Below are 22,421 nucleotides of genomic sequence, written 5' to 3' on the forward strand. Positions count from 1 at the left end.
AGACTGCCAGAGGATCGGACAGCAGACCCTCCGATTTGACACACTGAACTCTATCAGAGAAGTAGTTGGTGAACCAGGTGAGGCAATCATTTGAGAAACCAAGGCTGTCGAGTCTGCCGATGAGGATGTGGTGATTGACAGAGTCGAAAGCCTTGGCCAGATCAATGAATACGGCTGCACAGTAATGTTTCTTATCGATGGCGGTTAAGATATCGTTTAGGACCTTGAGCGTGGCTGAGGTGCACCCATGACCAGCTCTGAAACCAGATTGCATAGCAGAGAAGGTATGGTGAGATTCGAAATGGTCGGTAATCTGTTTGTTGACTTGGCTTTCGAAGACCTTAGAAAGGCATGGTAGGATAGATATGGGTCTGTAGCAGTTTGGGTCAAGAGTGTCCCCCCCTTTGAAGAGGGGGATGACCGCAGCTGCTTTCCAATCTTTGGGAATCTCAGACGACACGAAAGAGAGGTTGAACAGGCTAGTAATAGGGGTGGCAACAATTTCGGCAGATAATTTTAGAAAGAAAGGGTCCAGATTGTCTAGCCCGGCTGATTTGTAGGGGTCCAGATTTTGCAGCTCTTTCAGAACATCAGCTGAATGGATTTGGGAGAAGGAGAAATGGAGAAGGCTTGGGCGAGTTGCTGTTGGGGGTGCAGTGCTGTTGACCGGGGTAGGAGTAGCCAGGTGGAAAGCATGGCCAGCCGTAGAAAAATGCTTATTGAAATGATCAATTATGGTGGATTTATCAGTGGTGACAGTGTTTCCTATCTTCAGTGCAGTGGGCAGCTGGGAGGAGGTGTTCTTATTCTCCATGGACTTTACAGTGTCCCAGAACTTTTTTGAGTTAGTGTTGCAGGAAGCAAATTTCTGCTTGAAAAAGCTAGCCTTGGCTTTTCTAACTGCCTGTGTATAATGGTTTCTAGCTTCCCTGAACAGCTGCATATCACGGGGGCTGTTCGATGCTAATGCAGAACGCCATAGGATGTTTTTGTGCTGGTCAAGGGCAGTCAGGTCTGGGGAGAACCAAGGGCTATATCTGTTCCTGGTTCTAAATTTCTTGAATGGGGCATGTTTATTTAAGATGGTTAGGAAGGCATTAAAAAAAAATATCCAGGCATCCTCTACTGACGGGATGAGATCAATATCCTTCCAGGATACCCCGGCCAGGTCGATTAGAAAGGCCTGCTCGCTGAAGTGTTTCAGGGAGCGTTTTACAGTGATGAGTGGAGGTCGTTTGACCGCTGACCCATTACGGATGCAGGCAATGAGGCAGTGATCGCTGAGATCTTGGTTGAAAACAGCAGAGGTGTATTTAGAGGGGAAGTTGGTTAGGATGATATCTATGAGGGTGCCCGTGTTTAAGGCTTTGAGGAGGTACCTGGTAGGTTCATTGATCATTTGTGTGAGATTGAGGGCATCAAGTTTAGATTTTAGGATGGCTGGGGTGTTAAGCATGTTCCAGTTTAGGTCGCCTAGCAGCACGAGCTCTGAAGACAGATGGGGGGCAATCAGTTCACATATGGTGTCCAGAGCACAGCTGGGGGCAGAGGGGGGTCTATAGCAGGCGGCAACGGTGAGATACTTGTTTTTAGAGAGGTGGATTTTTAAAAGTAGAAGTTCAAATTGTTTGGGTACAGACCTGGATAGTAGGACAGAACTCAGCAAGCTATCTTTGCAGTAGATTGCAACACCGCCACCTTCGGCAGTTCTATCGTGTCTAAAAATGTTGTAGTTTGGAATTAACATTTCAGAATTTTTGGTGGTCTTCCTAAGCCAGGATTCAGACACAGCTAGAACATCCGGCTTGGCAGAGTGTGCTAAAGCAGAGAATAGAACAAACTTAGGGAGGAGGCTTCTAATGTTAACATGCATGAAACCAAGGCTATTACGGTTACAGAAGTCGTCAAAAGAGAGCGCCTGAGGAATAGGAGTGGAGCTAGGCACTGCAGGGCCTGGATTCACCTCTACATCGCCAGAGGAACATAGGAGGAGTAGAATAAGGGTGCGGCTAAAATCAATAAGAATTGGTCGTCTAGAACGTCTGGAACAGAGAGTAAAAGGAGGTTTCTGGGGGCGATAAAATAGCATCAAGGTATAATGTACAGACAAAGGTATGGTAGGATGTGAATACAGTGGAGGTAAACCTAGGTATTGAGTGATGAAGAGAGAGATATTGTCTCTAGAAACATCATTGAAACCAGGAGATGTCAATGCATGTGTGGGTGGTGGAACTAATAAGTTGGATAAGGTATAGTGAGCAGGACTAGAGGCTCTACAGTGAAATAAGCCAATAAACACTAACCAGAACAGCAATGGACAAGACATATTGACATTAAGGAGAGGCATGCTTAGTCGAGTGATCAAAAGGGTCCAGTGAGTGGAGAGGTTGGTTGGGGGTCACGGCGATTTAGACAGCTAGCCAGGCCATCGGTAGCAAGCTAGCATAGGATGGAGGTCTGTTAGCCACCTCTTGCGTTCCGTCAGTAGATTAGTGGGGTTCCGTGTGGTAGAGGGGATTAATCCAAATCACACAACAACAACAAAAATAAAAACAATAGATATAGTTATAGAGGCCCAAGAAGAAACATAATAATAATAATACAAATAAATAAATTGAACGATTGTCTATTTAGATAGCAGCCGGTAAGACAGCTAACGGTTAGCAGGCCGCAGATGGGCGTTCAGGTAACGTCGCGACGGAGGAGCCAGCCGGCAGTCCAGTTGTGAAGGCCCGGTGGGGCTCCGCGTAGGCAGTAAAACAGGTCCGGATAGGTGACTGCAGCCCAGGAGTGATTGATGGAACTCAGGAGTGATTGATGGAACTCAGGAGTGATTGACGGAGCTGGCTAGCTCCGGAATGATTGATGTTTGCTCCGGAATCGACGAAAGCCGATAGTCACAAGGATAGCAGCTAGCTAGCTGTGAGATCCAGGTATGAATGTCCAGAGAGCAGTTGAAATCCAGGGACATGGAGAGAAAAATTGGTCCGGTGTGTTCCGTTCCGAGCCGCGCTGCGCCGTACAAAACTGGCGATAGATTTTCGAGCTAAAGGATAGCTGATGACCACAAACCGTGGTTAGCTGAATACTAACGATTTGCCAGCAAAGAAGCTAACTAGCTTCTGAACTAGCTTCTGATTAGCTTATGGATTAGCTTCTGGGCTAGCTTCTGGGCTAGCTTCTGGCTAGCTCCTGGCTAGCTTCTGGCTAGTTTCTGGCTAGCTTCTTGGAGGATTACAGATTTGAGGTAAATAATACTTTTTTATAAATATAAATTGGTGAGGCGGGTTGCAGGAGAGTGTTTTGAAGATGAGTTGAAGGAAAATAAAAATAAAATGTACGTGAAAAAAAGTTGTAAATATATATATATATACAGGACACGACAAGACGAGGACAAAAGACGTCTGAACTGCTATGCCATCTTGGTTTCATCAATACTCTGGATACATTCAGTAACAGGATAAGAATAGTCCTTGAAAATGTGGAGTAGGTGCAACATAAGACAACAAAACAAAATTACAAGAGTTTGAGTGGGAGAACTAACTGGTGTCTCCAAGTGGCCTAGAGCATGTAGATGTTTGTTTTGTTTGGAACTCAGCCCTGCATCCCCACCATCACACAATTACTGTTGTTGTTTACGCAATCCAAGAAAGGCCCATTTATACATCGCAATCTGGGTCAGGCGGGAATAATTTGAAAGCTTGTTCTATTGTCAAGTTATAAAATATGATCGTACAGGGTTACTCTTTTGAAATCTCGCGTCTTGTGACGGCCGGCCGCCCAACAACCTGCCCGCTTGACCCTATCCCCTCCTCTCTTCTCCAGACCATTTCCGGAGACCTTCTCCCTTACCTCACCTCGCTCATCAACTCATCCCTGACCGCTGGCTACGTCCCTCCCGTCTTCAAGAGAGCGAGAGTTGCACCCCTTCTGAAAAAACCTACACTCGATCCCTCCGATGTCAACAACTACAGACCAGTATCCCTTCTCTCTTTTCTCTCCAAAACTCTTGAGCGTGCCGTCCTTGGCCAGCTCTACCGCTATCTCTCTCAGAATGACCTTCTTGATCCAAATCAGTCAGGTTTCATGACTAGTCATTCAACTGAGACTGCTCTTCTCTGTATCACGGAGGCGCTCCGCACTGCTAAAGCTAACTCTCTCTCCTCTGCTCTCATCCTTCTAGACCTATCGGCTGCCTTCGATACTGTGAACCATCAGATCCTCCTCTCCACCCTCTCCGAGTTGGGCATCTCCGGCGCGGCCCACGCTTGGATTGCGTCCTACCTGACAGGTCGCTCCTACCAGGTGGCGTGGCGAGAATCTGTCTCCTCACCACGCGCTCTCACCACTGGTGTCCCCAGGGCTCTGTTCTAGGCCCTCTCTTATTCTCGCTATACACCAAGTCACTTGGCTCTGTCATAACCTCACATGGTCTCTCCTATCATTGCTATGCAGACGACACACAATTAATCTTCTCCTTTCCCCCTTCTGATGACCAGGTGGCGAATCGCATCTCTGCATGTCTGGCAGACATATCAGTGTGGATGACGGATCACCACCTCAAGCTGAACCTCAGCAAGACGGAGCTCCTCTTCCTCCCGGGGAAGGACTGCCCGTTCCATGATCTCGCCATCACGGTTGACAACTCCATTGTGTCCTCCTCCCAGAGCGCTAAGAACCTTGGCGTGATCCTGGACAACACCCTGACGTTCTCAACTAACATCAAGGCGGTGTCCCGTTCCTGTAGGTTCATGCTCTACAACATCCGCAGAGTACGACCCTGCCTCACACAGGAAGCGGCGCAGGTCCTAATCCAGGCACTTGTCATCTCCCGTCTTGATTACTGCAACTCGCTGTTGGCTGGGCTCCCTGCCTGTGCCATTAAACCCCTACAACTCATCCAGAACGCCGCAGCCCGTCTGGTGTTCAACCTTCCCAAGTTCTCTCACGTCACCCCGCTCCTCCGCTCTCTCCACTGGCTTCCAGTTGAAGCTCGCATCCGCTACAAGACCATGGTGCTCGCCACGGAGCTGTGAGGGGAACGGCACCTCAGTACCTCCAGGCTCTGATCAGGCCCTACACCCAAACAAGGGCACTGCGCTCATCCACCTCTGGCCTGCTCGCCTCCCTACCACTGAGGAAGTACAGTTCCCGCTCAGCCCAGTCAAAACTGTTCGCTGCTCTGGCCCCCAATGGTGGAACAAACTCCCTCACGACGCCAGGACAGCGGAGTCAATCACCACCTTCCGGAGACACCTGAAACCCCACCTCTTCAAGGAATACCTAGGATAGGGTAAGTAAGGGTAAGTAATCCTTCTCACCCCCCTTCTCTCCCCCAACAAGATTTAGATGCAAGTGGCTGTTCCACTGGTTGTCATAGGTGTTTGCACCAATTTGTAAGTCGCTCTGGATAAGAGCGTCTGCTAAATGACTTAAATGTAATGTCTTTCACAGGGCAAGTCAGAGAAATCGGCATTTTTGGTATTGAATGCATTCAGGTGCGTGTCCATCTGCAAGTTTTCATCACAATAGACAAACATAGGCTCATTCTGTTCAGGAGAACCCAGGCTATGACACCATGTCATCTTGTAACTGTACATCAAACATACGGATCATAAACGTTGACACTGTATACGACATGAGTTTTATGATATGGGAAATGTGAAGTGCACATTTGGACTCACAGGTGTTCGTCTTGCTTGTACGACATCAAAGCGGTATTTCTTTCGAAATACATTGAGTCATGTTAATTTACATAATTTCTCTCACTCGGACCTCAAAAGATTAGCGGGAGGGATGGAGGCAACTTCTTGTCGCGTGCGGTGCTCAAGTTCAAAACGACTGTCAGTCAAAACCCATACAGCGTTGTGAAGCACTGAGCACTGACGTCATGTTTCGAATGTTATTGTACAGACACTGTGTTCCAATTAATGCGCTTTATCAGTGCTCAAATCTGCCAACATGTACAAGTGTAAAGGGCCACTCAAACATCTCGCTCAGTATGATCATCCAGTCTCATTAGTATCTTTCCTGCCTGTATTCTTGCTCCAGCTCAATGACCTGAGGAGTCAAGTCTGGGTCCACTGCCTCAAATGAGACATGTTTCCTTTCTCTCCCTCTCCATCTCCCCTCTCTCTACTCTCTCTCTAGCCCCGTTTATACCTGGTTCTAACATGCGTCCTTTGTCCTGATCTTATCCACATTCTGACGATGCCCACACTGTATTCGTTGCATCTACAGATGGTAGTAAGATGTGTCTCTTATCCATGTACACTGTGTCTGCATTGTGACCACATATCCTGGCCCCACCCTGTATGCAAAATTATTTGACAGTTATCCTTTCAATATTTATTTATTTATTTATTTATTTATTTTAAGACATATATTGACGCAATATGTCAATGGCGTTACCTGCCAACTATTCTAGAGGGAGGGATGATGATGAATGAATTGGTTTCACTATCCAGATCGTTCTACACAGGTAAGATATTCAGACATAACGCGTGTCTGACTACCTCCGGAGGGGGTCAGGACATCCGATCTCCTTCAGATCCCAATGCATCTTTAAGTCATCTACACCTGTCTAAAAATGTGGGCACAATCAGAATGTGGACAATATCAGGACAAAGGATGCAAGCTAGAACCAGGTATAAACGGGGCTTCTCTCTCTCCCCTACCTCTCTTTCTCTCTTCACACCTATCACAAGTTAATGAGAGGAAAGAAAGCATCTGTCAAGCATGTCAAACGGCCTGTGCCCAGTAGACCAGGCAGGGAACTCAAGGTCACGTCATTGGCTCAGAGCAGCACCGTAGTCAGGTCCTGGGAGAGTGCCTGCGCCACGGCCTTCGCCTCAAACTGCTGCTTTGACAGCTGGGAAATCAGAGTAGAAATACATTTAAAAAGCAAGAGGAGAGGGAGGGAGATAGCAGCAGCTCCTTCTATCTTAATCAGGACATGGATTGCTGTAAGTGTTGTAGCCTTGTTAAAGGAACAGCCACACATCTATAGGTAGCTCCTTCACAAAAGTATTATGTTGATCCAAATTCAATAGCCAGATCGAAATTATATGGTACATCCTCCATTCACTGGAAAAGACCACTGTGATGCTTTTAAATGCTTTAACGTTTGAACAACCTTCTCTCATGGGAAGGGCAGATACTACTGATGTTGCTGCCTTTGGGGCAATCACTATAGGGATAGTCACCCTTGGGGGAGTCACTATAGGGACAGTCACCCTTGGGGGAGTCACTATAGGGATAGTCACCCTTGGGGGAGTCACTATAGGGACAGTCACCCTTGGGGGAGTCACTATAGGGACAGTCACCATAGCAGAAGGGCAGATACTATTGATGTTCCTGCCCTTGGGACAGTCACTATAGGGACAGTCACGCTTGAAGCAGTCACTATAGGGATAGTCACCCTTGGGGCACACTATAGGGACAGTCACCATAGCAGAAGGGCAGATACTATTGATGTTGATGTCTTTGGGGCAGTCACTATAGGGACAGTCACCGGAGCAGAAGGGCAGATACTATTGACGTTGCTGCCCTTGGGACAGTCACTATAGGGACAGTCACCGGAGCAGAAGGGCAGATACTATTGACGTTGCTGCCCTTGGGACAGTCACTATAGGGACAGTCACCGTAGCAGAAGGGCAGATAGTATTGAGTAACAATAGCATAAGTGATACATATATACAGATACATAGGCCATGCAGCATACTACAGCATAGCCCACTTACTGCGCTGGGCTCTGACTGTACTATTGCATCATGGATGATGTCATTGAGGAGGAAAGGATGGGGATGTGTGTTGAGACCAGTTCTACACTAATCCTCCTCCAGAGCATCTGGCGTGAAGACGAAGCCCAGGAGGCCGTTATATAGTGGACTGGGTGTGGGGAGAACATTTGTTTTAGAATAGTTAAATATGCTGTAGGAAACGGTTTAGGGAAAGGGTCTAAGATAGTGTCGTTAACCTTAATAGAGAAGTACCTCCTTAAGTGTGGATATAGTATATGTATCTGTAGGAACTATACAAATGGCAACCATTGTTGTTTCAGCAAATCTCTCTCGCTCTTTCCCTCTCTCTGACACCCACATGAATGCATAGATGTCCTTTTTTGAATCAGTTGAACATTTTCTTCGCTGAACAACCCCCTCAGATGCCCTCTAGCCCATACCCCCCAGGCAATAATATACTTGTCCAACCTCTTAAAGCCATAACAATAAGTGAATGGCCCCTGCAGCACCAGGAAGCCCATACTTACAGTACATTACACCGCTCTCCTTCATATGAGGCTCTCTGTCTGTACATATGGCTGAAACAACCTCAGATGCTTTTTTAGGTAACTACATTACTGTCTTCAGAAATCACACATTGATGAAGGCTGAAGGGGAGAGAGAGACATTCCAACATGTTGTCTACACCAAAGTGTGAAGATACCTATAGCGGGGGACAAATTCAATTGAAGTCGGAGGTTTACATACACCTTAGCCAAATACATTTAAACTAAGTTTTTCACAATTCCTGACATTTAATCCTAGTAAAAATTCCCTGTCTTAGGTCAGTTAGGATCATCAGTTAATTTTAAGAAGGTGAAATGTCAGAATAATAGTGTAGAGTGAAGTATTTCAGCTTTATTTTCTTTCAGCTTTATTTTCTTTCATCACATTCCCAGTGGGTCCGAAGTTTGCATACACTCAATTAGCATTTGGTAGCATTGCCTTTAATTGTTTAACTTGGGTCAAACGTTTTGGGTAGCCTTCCACAAGCTTCCCACAATAAGTTGGGTGAATTTTGGCCCATTCCTCCTGATAGAGCTGGTGTAACTGAGTCAGGTTTGTAGGCCTCCTTGCTCGCACACGCTTTTTCAGTTCTTCCCACAAATTTTCTAAAGGATTGAGGTCAGAGCTTTGTGATGGCCACTCCAATACCTTGATATTGTTGTCCTTAAGCCATTTTTCCACAACTTTGGAAATATGCTTGGGGTCATTGTCCATTTGGAAGACCCATTTGGGACCCAGCTTTAACTTCCTGACTGATGTCTTGAGATGTTGCTTCAATATATCCACATACTTTCCTTTCCTCGTGATGCCATCTATTTTGTGAAGTGCACAAGCCCTCCTGCAGCAAAGCACCCCCACAACGTGATGCTGCCCCCCTCCCCCGTGCTTCACGGTTGGGATGGTGTTCTTCGGCTTGCAAGCCTCCACCTTTTCCTCCAAACAGAACGATGGTCATTATGGCCAAACAGTTCTATTTTCGTTTCATCAGACCAGAGGACATTTCTCCAAAAAGTACAATCTTTGTCCCCATGTGCAGTTGCAAACCGTAGTCTGGCTTTTTTATGGTGGTTTTGGAGCAGTGGCTTCTTCCTTGCTCAGCAGCCTTTCAGGTTATGTCGATATAGGACTTGTTTTACTGTGGATATAGATACTTTTGTGTTTGTTTCCTCCAGCATTCTCACAGGGTCCTTTGTTTTTGTTCTGGGATTGATTTGCACTTTTCGCACCAAAGTACGTTCATCTCAAGGAGACAGAACGCATCTCCTTCCTGAGCGGTATGACGGCTGCGTGGTCCCATGGTGCATACTATCGTTTGTACAGACGAACGTGGTACCTTCAGGCGTTTGGAAATTTCTCCTAAGGAGGAACCAGACGTGTGGAGGTCTTCAATGTTTTTTCTGAGGTCTTGGCTGATTTCTTTTGATTTTCCCATGATGTCAAGCTAAGAGACACTGCGTTTGAAGGTAGGCCTTGAAATACATCCACAGGTACACCTCCAATTGACTCATATGATGTTAATTAGCCTATCAGAAGCTTCTGAAGCCATGTCGACATTTTCTGGAATTTTCCAAGCGTGCACATTCTGAAGCCTTGACACACCCACAACTTGTTTTTCATATAAACCCAGGCCTTTCCCGCTACCGCCAGCAATTGCGCCCATAATTGTGGTTGTGAAAATATCTCAAATATTTCTGCCCCCTCCACATGTGTTATTACATAACACAAAAAAAGTGTAATAGCATCAACTGTAATAAAGTGTTAATTTAAGTCTGAATTTGCAACACCCATGGTGTTAGGGACCAACACTCTAGGGGTGTCAGTTTGTGAACACTATTTCGGTGGATCACATATAATTTCTAAGAAAGTGTTAAATTGAACACTGTGGGTGTTACTGATCTAAAATGTGCTGTGGACATACAACTGTTTATTATAGTGAAGAAGGTCAATTACAACCAACAAGTAAGACAAACTGAAAAGTAGGGTAAGAATTAAATGAGGAAAGTAGAAAATTGGGACATACCAAAACAGGATAAAACAAGACACTGGACAGGATCGGACAAGACAAAGCATGACTTGTGGAAAAGTTGCCTGTTACCATAGGGCTGTTAGTAGGTAGGAGGTACCATTTGAATGTTGTCTGAGGTGGACTGCAGGCAATGTAGGATAGGAGTGGTTCCTAGATTGTGTCCTTCAGTTTGTTATTTTGTGGATCTCTCCAGGGAGGCCAGGTCAGACAATAAATGAAGCCAGTGTATGGTTGAAACATTGGATCTGCTTATCCAGTTTAGAAATATCCCCTTTTTGGGCGACTGTTAATGAAATCAACAGGAAGTGTTGTTTGTCCTTGGACATAGAGGAAACACAGGGGACGCCATCATCAAAGTAGTGGAGGATGCAGAGTTTTGGGGATGCAAGAATGGTAATATGGAGGATGACTGAGGGAATGCTCAGAACTTTTTTCCAGTAATTCTCAAGGATTGGGACAAGACCAGAATGCAGGGAGGTGAGTGTCAGGAAAGTACTTCTGGCAGACTGGACACAGAGGCGATCAACAAGCCCCACCAGGGACATCAATGGGGAATTATTACTGAAAAGAACAATGTTGGACACAGTTGAAGTCGGAAGTTTACATACACTTCGGTTGGAGTCATTTAAACTCGTTTTTAAACCACTCCACACGTTTCTTGTTAACAAACTGTAGTTTTGGCAAATCGGTTACATCTACTTTGTGCATGACACAAGTCATTTTTCCAACAATTGTTTACAGACAGATTATTTCACTTATCATTCACTTTATCACAATTCCAGTGGGTCAGATGTTTACATACACTGTTTACATACACTAAGATGACTGTGCCTCTAAACAGCTTGGAAAATTCCAGAAAATGATGTCATGGCTTTAGAATCTTCTGGTAGGCTAATTGACATCATTTGATTCTGTGCCTTTAAACAGCGTGCTCCATGGCAAAATATGTGGTTGCTTGAAGTTTACGGTCTTGTCATCAACTCCAATTTGAATGCTCATCCGTTATAGCCGAGTTCGTTAAATGTGTTGAACATGTTTGCAGTCCACATTGTTGTAATTGTATTGCTTCAATGTGGAAATACATGGTTAAACATAGGCGGTAGGATTTGGACAGGGACATGCCAAACATGGTCAATAAGCAAGATTCAATTCACTGGGCTGTTGATGAGACCTGAAAAGACAGTGTCTAACTCTAATCGAATTCTAAAATACATTTAAAAAACAACCTGTTTTAAATAGGCTACATCTGAATACAGTTACAGGCACCATAATTGCTCACCGAGGACGTATAATACAGCTGGTTTTGCGCACATCCAAACTTTTCACAGGATCCAATATAAAGAGAAGGGGGGTTTCTAAACAGGATCCAATATAAAGAGAAGGGGGGTTCTAAACAGGATCCAATATAAAGAGAAGGGGGGTTCTAAACAGGATCCAATATAAAGAGAAGGGGAGGGTTCTAAACAGGATCCAATATAAAGAGAAGGGGGGTTCTAAACAGGATCCAATATAAAGAGAAGGGGGGTTCTAAACAGGATCCAATATAAAGAGAATGGGGGATTCTAAACGGGATCCAATATAAAAGAGAGGGGGGTCTAAACAGGATCCAATATAAAGAGAAGGTGGGGAGGTTCTAAACAGGATCCAATATAAAGAGAAGGGGGGGGGTTCTAAACAGGATCCAATATAAAGAGAAGGGGGAGGGTTCTAAACAGGATCCAATATAAAGAGAAGGGGGGTTCTAAACAGGATCCAATATAAAGAGAAGGGGGGTTCTAAACAGGATCCAATATAAAGAGAAGGGGGGTTCTAAACAGGATCCAATATAAAGAGAGGGGGGGGGGGATCTAAACAGGATCCAATATAAAGAGAGGGGGGGGGGGTTCTAAACAGGATCCAATATAAAGAGAAGGGGGGTTCTAAACAGGATCCAATAAAAAGAGAAGGGGGGCGGTTCTAAACAGGATCCAATATAAAGAGAATAATAAGGGGGGTCTAAACAGGACCCAATATAAAGAGAAGGGGGGGGGTTCTAAACAGGATCCAATATAAAGAGAAGGGGGGGGGGTTCTAAACAGGATCCAATATAAAGAGAAGGGGGGTTCTAAACAGGATCCAATATAAAGAGAAGGGGGGTTCTAAACAGGATCCAATATAAAGAGAGGGGGGATCTAAACAGGATCCCATATAAAGAGAAGGTGGGGGAGGTTCTAAACAGGATCCAATATAAAGAGAAGGGGGGTTCTAAACAGGATCCAATATAAAGAGAGGGGGGATCTAAACAGGATCCCATATAAAGAGAAGGTGGGGGAGGTTCTAAACAGGATCCAATATAAAGAGAAGGGGGGTTCTAAGCAGGATCCAATATAAAGAGAAGGGGGGTTCTAAACAGGATCCAATATAAAGAGAAGGGGGGTTCTAAACAGGATCCAATATAAAGAGAAGGGGGGTTCTAAACAGGATCCAATATAAAGAGAAGGGGGAGGGTTCTAAACAGGATCCAATATAAAGAGAAGGGGGGTTCTAAACAGGATCCAATATAAAGAGAAGGGGGGTTCTAAACAGGATCCAATATAAAGAGAAGGGGGGATTCTAAACGGGATCCAATATAAAGAGAGGGGGGTCTAAACAGGATCCAATATAAAGAGAAGGTGGGGAGGTTCTAAACAGGATCCAATATAAAGAGAAGGGGGGTTCTAAACAGGATCCAATATAAAGAGAAGGTGGGGGAGGTTCTAAACAGGATCCAATATAAAGAGAAGGGGGGTTCTAAACAGGATCCCATATAAAGAGAAGGTGGGGGAGGTTCTAAACAGGATCCCATATAAAGAGAAGGTGGGGGAGGTTCTAAACAGGATCCAATATAAAGAGAAGGGGGGTTCTAAACAGGATCCAATATAAAGAGAGGGGGGTCTAAACAGGATCCAATATAAAGAGAAGGGGGGTTCTAAACAGGATCCAATATAAAGAGAGGTGGGGGGTCTAAACAGGATCCAATATAAAGAGAAGGTGGGGGAGGTTCTAAACAGGATCCAATATAAAGAGAAGGGGGGTTCTAAACAGGATCCAATATAAAGAGAAGGGGGAGGGTTCTAAACAGGATCCAATATAAAGAGAAGGGGGGTTCTAAACAGGATCCAATATAAAGAGAAGGGGGGTTCTAAACAGGATCCAATATAAAGAGAGGGGGATCTAAACAGGATCCCATATAAAGAGAAGGTGGGGAGGTTCTAAACAGAGGATCCAATATAAAGAGAAGGGGGGTTCTAAACAGGATCCAATATAAAGAGAAGGGGGGTTCTAAACAGGATCCAATATAAAGAGAGGGGGGATCTAAACAGGATCCCATATAAAGAGAAGGTGGGGGAGGTTCTAAACAGGACCCAATATAAAGAGAAGGGGGGTTCTAAACAGGATCCAATATAAAGAGAAGGGGGGTTCTAAACAGGATCCAATATAAAGAGAATGGGGGGTCTAAACAGGACCCAATATAAAGAGAAGGGGGGTTCTAAACAGGATCCAATATAAAGAGAAGGGGGGTTCTAAACAGGATCCAATATAAAGAGAAGGGGGGTTCTAAACAGGATCCAATATAAAGAGAGGGGGGGATCTAAACAGGATCCAATATAAAGAGAAGGGGGGGGTTCTAAACAGGATCCAATATAAAGAGAGGGGGGTCTAAACAGGATCCAATATAAAGAGAAGGTGGGGAGGTTCTAAACAGGATCCAATATAAAGAGAAGGGGGGTTCTAAACAGGATCCAATATAAAGAGAGGGGGGTCTAAACAGGATCCAATATAAAGAGAAGGTGGGGAGGTTCTAAACAGGATCCAATATAAAGAGAAGGGGGGTTCTAAACAGGATCCAATATAAAGAGAAGGGGAGGGTTCTAAACAGGATCCAATATAAAGAGAAGGGGGGTTCTAAACAGGATCCAATATAAAGAGAAGGGGGGGGTTCTAAACAGGATCCAATATAAAGAGAGGGGGGATCTAAACAGGATCCCATATAAAGAGAAGGTGGGGGGTTCTAAACAGGATCCAATATAAAGAGAAGGGGGCGGTTCTAAACAGGATCCAATATAAAGAGAATGGGGGTCTAAACAGGACCCAATATAAAGAGAAGGGGGGTTCTAAACAGGATCCAATATAAAGAGAAGGGGGGTTCTAAACAGGATCCAATATAAAGAGAAGGGGGGTTCTAAACAGGATCCCATATAAAGAGAAGGGGGGTTCTAAACAGGATCCAATATAAAGAGAAGGGGGGTTCTAAACAGGATCCAATATAAAGAGAAGGGGGGCGGTTCTAAACAGGATCCAATATAAAGAGAATGGGGGGGTCTAAACAGGACCCAATATAAAGAGAAGGGGGGTTCTAAACAGGATCCAATATAAAGAGAAGGGGGGTTCTAAACAGGATCCAATATAAAGAGAAGGGGGGTTCTAAACAGGATCCAATATAAAGAGAGGGGGGATCTAAACAGGATCCCATATAAAGAGAAGGTGGGGGAGGTTCTAAACAGGATCCAATATAAAGAGAAGGGGGGTTCTAAACAGGATCCAATATAAAGAGAGGGGGGATCTAAACAGGATCCCATATAAAGAGAAGGTGGGGAGGTTCTAAACAGGATCCAATATAAAGAGAAGGGGGGTTCTAAACAGGATCCAATATAAAGAGAAGGGGGGTTCTAAACAGGATCCAATATAAAGAGAGGGGGTTCTAAACAGGATCCAATATAAAGAGAAGGCCGGGGAGGTTCTAAACAGTATCGGGTCTGAAGTGTGATGTCATGAATCGCTTCTCTCGTTCCATGGCACTGTGTGCACACGTAGGCCTAAGTGTCTTTCCGCATAACATTCACACCTCTATCCACGCCTCTCCTGTCAATTGTATTGTTGCCGATGTGCCAGGCAGATTCTCATTGATATGACATTATACACTCTTAGAAAAAGGGGTCCCAAAGGGTTCTTCGGCTGTCCCCATAGGAGAAGGCTTTTTGGTTCCAGGTCGAACCCTGGGCACTGTGCGTCGTGGCTGGATTGGCTGCTCTCAAAACCCATTCCATTATCAACTTTATTACCGTTAAGACGGTCTTTTTGTGAGTCTTAAAATGTCCTATTTTGCGCTGCATGAAATGGTCACTTCTGCTTGTGTTTTTAAAGGTTGTGGATGGTCAAAATCATGTTTTGCACGACATTTGATTATATTTGGATGAGACGTTGATAAAGTTTGAACATAGGGCCCCTCCCCCATGTCAAACACTTGGATTCAGGAGGCGGGATTACTAAAGGGATAGGGTGACATCATCCTAACTATCATTTTAATACCCACAAAAAAAAGAAAGAAAGGAAATTAAAATAAATGGTATGAACAAAAATATTGGCACCCAGGAGAATACTTCGGTCATACAGCATTTGGCAAAGATACACTACATGACCAAAAGTATGTGGACACCTGCACGTCGAACATCTCATTCCAAAATCATGGGCAGTAATATGGAGATTGTCCCCCCTTTGCTGATATAGTAGCCTCCACTCTTCTGGGAAGGCTTTCTACTAGAGGTTTGAACATTGCTGCAGGGACTTGCTTCCATTCAGCCACAAGAGCATGAGTGAAGCTGGGCACTGATTATGGGGTGATTAGGCCTGGCTTGCAGTCGGCGTTCCAATTCATCCCAAAGGTGTTCGATGGAGTTGAAGTCCGGGGTCTGTGCAGACCAGTCAGGTTCTTCCACACCGATCTTGACAAACCATTTCTGTATAGACCTCACTTTGCACGGGGGCATTGTCATGCTGAGACAGAAAAGAGCCTTCCCCAAACTGTTGTCACAAAGCTGGAAGCACAGAATCGTCTAGAATGCCATTGCATGCTGTAGCTATAACATTCCAACTCACTGGAACAAAGGGGCCGAGCCCGAACCATGAAAAACAACAACTACCCACAACAACTACCCACAAAACCCTACCCACAAAACCCATGTGGGCAAGAGCTACCTAAGTATGGTTCCCAATCAGAGACAACAATAGACAGCTGTCCCTGATTGAGAACCATACCCGGCCAAAAACAAAGAAATACAAAAACATAGAATGCCCACCCTAGTCACACCCTTGCCTAACCAAAATAGAGAATTGAAGCCTCTCTATGGCAAGGGCATGACAGTACCCCCCTCCCAAAAAAAGGTGCGGATCCCGGCAGCAAAACCTGACTTTCAAGGTGAGGGTCCAGGTGGGCTTTCTTTATGGCGGGACAGAGACCACGCTCCACCTCTGGAGACCTACTGGAGGCTTGGTCCGTGCAGGAGGCGCAGGATAGACCGGGCTGTGGGGGAGCACTGGAGATCTGGTGCATAGCCTTGACACCACTCTTCCAGGCTGAATGTCGACTCTAGCCCGGCACGTGCGGGGAGCTGGAACAGGCCGCACTGGCATCTCCTGGAGAACTGGGGAAACCGTGCCTAGAGCCGGCGCGGGATATCCTGGCCCGAGGAGACGCACTGGATGTCTGGAGAGCAGGGATGGCACCATCTGTCCTGGCTGGATGCTCACCCTAGCCCGGCAGATGCGGGGAGCTGACTCAGGTGACATCAAATCGAGGACACGCTCCGTCGGGCGGATGTCGTGCCTCATGCACCAACACAGGAACTCTCTCATTACTCTCTCCTCCAATCTCCTCATCAACTCCTTCACTGTCTCTGCTTTGCTTCCTTCGCTCAACTCCAATTTCACCCTAACTGGCTCTGGTTCCATCCTCGGCTCCGCCAACCGTCCCGTGTGCACCCCCCCAAAACAATTATTGGGGCTGCCTCTCCTGGCCACGCTGCTTGGTCCTTTGGTGGTGGGTAGTTCTGTAATGATCCTCTTCCTGTGAATAACCGGACCAAGGCGCAGCGTGAGACGTGTTCATTATATTTTATTAAAATCAGAACACTAGAACAAAAAATAACAAAGAGGAAAACAAACAGTTCTATAAGGAAACTAACAATACAGAAAACAACTACCCACAAAACCCGTGTGGGCAAGAGCTACCTAAGTATGGTTCCCAATCAGAGACAACGATAGACAACTGTCCCTGATTAAAAACCATACCCGGCCAAAAACAAAGAAATACAAAAACATAGAAAAAATAACATAGAACTCCCACCCTAGTCACACCCCAGCCTACCAAAATATAGAATAAAAGCCTCTATGGCCAGGGCGTGACAGCGCCATTGAACTTGTGCAAAGTTCAATGGGGCTTTCTTTTGTCTCTTTCAGCAATATGGTATTTTGTGTTTGTACCTAATGTATCTTTTTACTATGTGCTTGCTTTCGCAGGAGTTCTGACAACAACTTCTGCACATATGACTGAAACAACCTCAGATGCTTTTTTAGGTAACTACATTACTGTCTTCAGAAATCACACATTGATGAAGGCTGAAGGGAGAGAGAGAGACATTCCAACATGTTGTCTACACCAAAGTGTGAAGATACCTATAGCGGGGGACAAATTCAATTGAAGTCGGAGGTTTACATACACCTTAGCCAAATACATTTAAACTAAGTTTTTCACAATTCCTGACATTTAATCCTAGTAAGAATTCCCAGTCTTAGGTCAGTTAGGATCATCAGTTAATTTTAAGGAGGTGAAATGTCAGAATAATAGTGTAGAGTGAAGTATTTCAGCTTTATTTTCTTTCAGCTTTATTTTCCCACTGGGTCAGACGTTTGCATACACTCAATTAGTATTTGGTAGCATTGCCTTTAATTGTTTAACTTGGGTCAAACGTTTTGGGTAGCCTTCCACAAGCTTCCCACAATAAGTTGGGTGAATTTTGGCCCATTCCTCCTGACAGAGCTGGTGTAACTGAGTCAGGTTTGTAGGCCTCCTTGCTCACACACGCTTTTTCAGTTCTTCCCACAAATGTTCAAAAGGATTGAGGTCAGAGCTTTGTGATGGCCACTCCAATACCTTGATATTGTTGTCCTTAAGCCATTTTTCCACAACTTTGGAAATATGCTTGGGGTCATTGTCCATTTGGAAGACCCATTTGGGACCCAGCATTAACTTCCTGACTGATGTCTTGAGATGTTGCTTCAATATATCCACATACTTTCCTTTCCTCGTGATGCCATCTATTATTCTGTGATTGATTTGCACTTTTCGCACCAAAGTACGTTCATCTTTAGGAGACAGAATGTGTCTCCTTCCTGAGCGTTATGACAGCTGCGTGATACCATGGTGTTTATACTTGCGTACTATTGTTTGTACAGATGAATGTGGTACCTTCAGGCGTTTGGAAATTTCTCCTAAGGAGGAACCAGACGTGTGGAGGTCTTCAATGTTTTTTCTGAGGTCTTGGCTGATTTCTTTTGATTTTCCCATGATGTCAAGCTAAGAGACACTGCGTTTGAAGGTAGGCCTTGAAATACATCCACAGGTACACCTCCAATTGACTCATATGATGTTAATTCGCCTATCATAAGCATCTGAAGCCATGTCGACATTTTCTGGAATTTTCCAAGCGTGCACGTTCTGAAGCCTTGACACACCCACAACTTTTTTCATATAAACCCAGGCCTTTCCCGCTACCGCCAGCAATTGCGCCCATAATTGTGGTTGTGAAAATAGCTAAAATATTTCTGCCCCCCCCTCCACAAAAAAAGTGCAATAGCATCAACTGTAATAAAGTGTTAATTTAAGTCTGAATTTGCAACACCCATGGTGTTAGGGACCAACACTCTAGGGGTGTCAGTTTGTGAACACTATTTCAGTGGATCACATATAATTTCTAAGAAAGTGTTAAATTGAACACTGTGGGTGTTACTGATCTAAAATGTGCTGTGGACATACAACTGTTTATTATAGTGAAGAAGGTCAATTACAACCAACAAGTAAGACAAACTGAAAAGTAGGGTAAGAATTAAATGAGGAAAGTAGAAAATTGGGACATACCAAAACAGGATAAAACAAGACACTGGACAGGATCGGACAAGACAAAGCATGACTTGTGGAAAAGTTGCCTGTTACCATAGGGCTGTTAGTAGGTAGGAGGTACCATTTGAATGTTGTCTGAGGTGGACTGCGGGCAATGTAGGATAGGAGTGGTTCCTAGATTGTGTCCTTCAGTTTGTTATTTTGTGGATCTCTCCAGGGAGGCCAGGTCAGACAATAAATGAAGCCAGTGTATGGTTGAAACATTGGATCTGCTTATCCAGTTTAGAAATATCCCCTTTTGGGCGACTGTTAATGAAATCAACAGGAAGTGTTGTTTGTCCTTGGACATAGAGGAAACACAGGGGACGCCATCATCAAAGTAGTGGAGGATGCAGAGTTTTGGGGATGCAAGAATGGTAATATGGAGGATGACTGAGGGAATGCTCAGAACTTTTTTCCAGTAATTCTCAAGGATTGGGACAAGACCAGAATGCAGGGAGGTGAGTGTCAGGAAAGTACTTCTGGCAGACTGGACACAGAGGCGATCAACAAGCCCCACCAGGGACATCAATGGGGAATTATTACTGAAAAGAACAATGTTGGACACAGTTGAAGTCGGAAGTTTACATACACTTCGGTTGGAGTCCTTTAAACTCGTTTTTAAACCACTCCACACAAACTATAGTTTTGGCAAATCGGTTACATCTACTTTGTGCATGACACAAGTCATTTTTCCAACAATTGTTTACAGACCGATTATTTCACTTATCATTCACTTTATCACAATTCCAGTGGGTCAGATGTTTACATACACTGTTTACATACACTAAGATGACTGTGCCTCTAAACAGCTTGGAAAATTCCAGAAAATGATGTCATGGCTTTAGAAGCTTCTGGTAGGCTAATTGACATCATTTGATTCTGTGCCTTTAAACAGCGTGCTCCACGGCAAAATATGTGGTTGCTTGAAGTTTACGGTCTTGTCATCAACTCCAATTCGAATGCTCATCCGTTGTAGCCGAGTTTGTTAAATGTGTTGAACATGTTTGCAGTCCACATTGTTGTAATTGTATTGCTTCAATGTGGAAATACATGGTTAAACATAGGCGGTAGGATTTTGACAGGGACATGCCAAACATGGTCAATAAGCAAGATTCAATTCACTGGGCTGTTGATGAGACCTGAAAAGACCGTGTCTAACTCTAATCGAATTCTAAAATACATTTAAAAAACAACCTGTTTTAAATAGGCTACATCTGAATACAGTTACAGGCACCATAATTGCTCCCCGAGGACGTCTAATACAGCTGGTTTTGCGCACATCCAAACTTTTCACAGGACCCAATATAAAGAGAAGGGGGGTTCTAAACAGGATCCAATATAAAGAGAAGGGGGGTTCTAAATTCTAAACAGGATCCAATATAAAGAGAAGGGGGGGGGGTTCTAAACAGGATCGGGTCTGAAGTGTGATGTCATAAATCGCTTCTCTCGTTCCATGGCACTGTGTGCACACGTAGGCCTAAATGTCTTTCCGCATAACATTCACACCTCTATCCACGCCTCTCCTGTCAATTGTATTGTTGCCGATGTGCCAGGCAGATTCTCATTGATATGACATTATACACTCTTAGAAAAAGCTGTCCCAAAAGGTTCTTCGGCTGTCCCCATAGGAGAAGGCTTTTTGGTTCCAGGTCGAACCCTGGCCACTGTGCGTCGTGGCTGGATTGGCTGCTCTCAAAACCCATTCCATTATCAACTTTATTACCGTTAAGACGGTCTTTTTGTGAGTCGTAACATGTCCTGTTTTGCGCTGAATGAAATGGTCACTTCTGCTTGTGTTTTTAAAGGTTGTGGATGGTCAAAATCATGTTTTGCACGACATTTGATTATATTTGGATGAGACGTTGATAAAGTTTGAACATAAAGTTACTGGGCCCCTCCCCCATGTCAAACACTTGGATTCAGGAGGCGGGATTACTAAAGGGATAGGGTGACATCATCCTAACTATCATTTTAATACCCACAAAAAAATATAAAGAAAGGAAATTAAAATAAATGGTATGAAGAAAAATATTGGTACCCAGGAGAATACTTTGGTTATACAGCATTTGGCAAAGATACACTACATGACCAAAAGTATGTGGACACCTGCACGTCGAAGATCTCATTCCAAAATCATGGGCAGTAATATGGAGATTGTCCCCCCTTTGCTGATATAGTAGCCTCCACTCTTCTGGGAAGGCTTTCTACTAGATGTTTGAACATTGCTGCAGGGACTTGCTTCCATTCAGCCACAAGAGCATGAGTGAAGCTGGGCACTGATTATGGGGTGATTAGGCCTGGCTTGCATTCGGCGTTCCAATTCATCCCAAAGGTGTTCGATGGAGTTGAAGTCCGGGGTCTGTGCAGACCAGTCAAGTTCTTCCACACCGATCTTGACAAACCATTTCTGCATAGACCTCGCTTTGCACGGGGGCATTGTCATGCTGAGACAGAAAAGGGCCTTCCCCAAACTGTTGTCACAAAGCTGGAAGCACAGAATCGTCTAGAATGCCATTGCATGCTGTAGCTATAACATTCCAACTCACTGGAACAAAGGGGCCGAGCCCGAACCATGAAAAACAACAACTACCTACAGCAACTACCCACAAAACCCTACCCACAAAACCCATGTGGGCAAGAGCTACCTAAGTATGGTTCCCAATCAGAGACAACAATAGACAGCTGTCCCTGATTGAGAACCATACCCGGCCAAAAACAAAGAAATACAAAAACATAGAAAAAATAACATAGAATGCCCACCCTAGTCACACCCTTGCCTAACCAAAATAGAGAATTGAAGCCTCTCTACGGCCAGGGCATGACAGTACCCCCCTCCCAAAAAAAGGTGCGGATCCCGGCAGCAAAACCTGACTTTCAAGGTGAGGGTCCGGGTGGGCTTTCTTTATGGCGGCGGCTCTGGTGCGGGACAGAGACCACGCTCCACCTCTGGAGACCTACTGGAGGCTTGGTCCGTGGAGGAGGCGCAGGATAGACCGGGCTGTGGGGGAGCACTGGAGATCTGGTGCATAGCCTTGATACCACTCTTCCAGGCTGAATGTCGACTCTAGCCCGGCACGTGCGGGGAGCTGGAACAGGCCGCACTGGCATCTCCTGGAGAACTGGGGAAACGGTGCCTAGAGCCGGCGCGGGA

General features: G+C 44.9%; 1 protein-coding gene across 9 annotated transcripts in view; it reads left to right on the top strand.

The window, feature by feature from the left end:
* LOC118370169 (cell adhesion molecule 1-like) overlaps window positions 1-22,421 on the top strand; it is a 37,878-nt gene that overhangs the window by 5,536 nt on the left and 9,921 nt on the right. For 6 of the 9 annotated variants that reach the window (XM_052499093.1, XM_052499099.1, XM_052499094.1 and 3 more), the window contains one exon: window positions 17,629-17,685. The exons of the other annotated variants lie outside the window; for them this stretch is intronic. In XM_052499093.1, the coding sequence (XP_052355053.1) occupies window positions 17,655-17,685 (31 nt within the window). In that variant the 5' untranslated portion in view covers window positions 17,629-17,654. The remainder of the gene's footprint in view (window positions 1-17,628; window positions 17,686-22,421) is intronic. 9 annotated transcript variants of the gene reach the window in all.

This window comes from Oncorhynchus keta, chromosome 37 (genome assembly GCF_023373465.1).
Source record: "Oncorhynchus keta strain PuntledgeMale-10-30-2019 chromosome 37, Oket_V2, whole genome shotgun sequence".
NCBI lineage: Eukaryota > Metazoa > Chordata > Actinopteri > Salmoniformes > Salmonidae > Oncorhynchus > Oncorhynchus keta.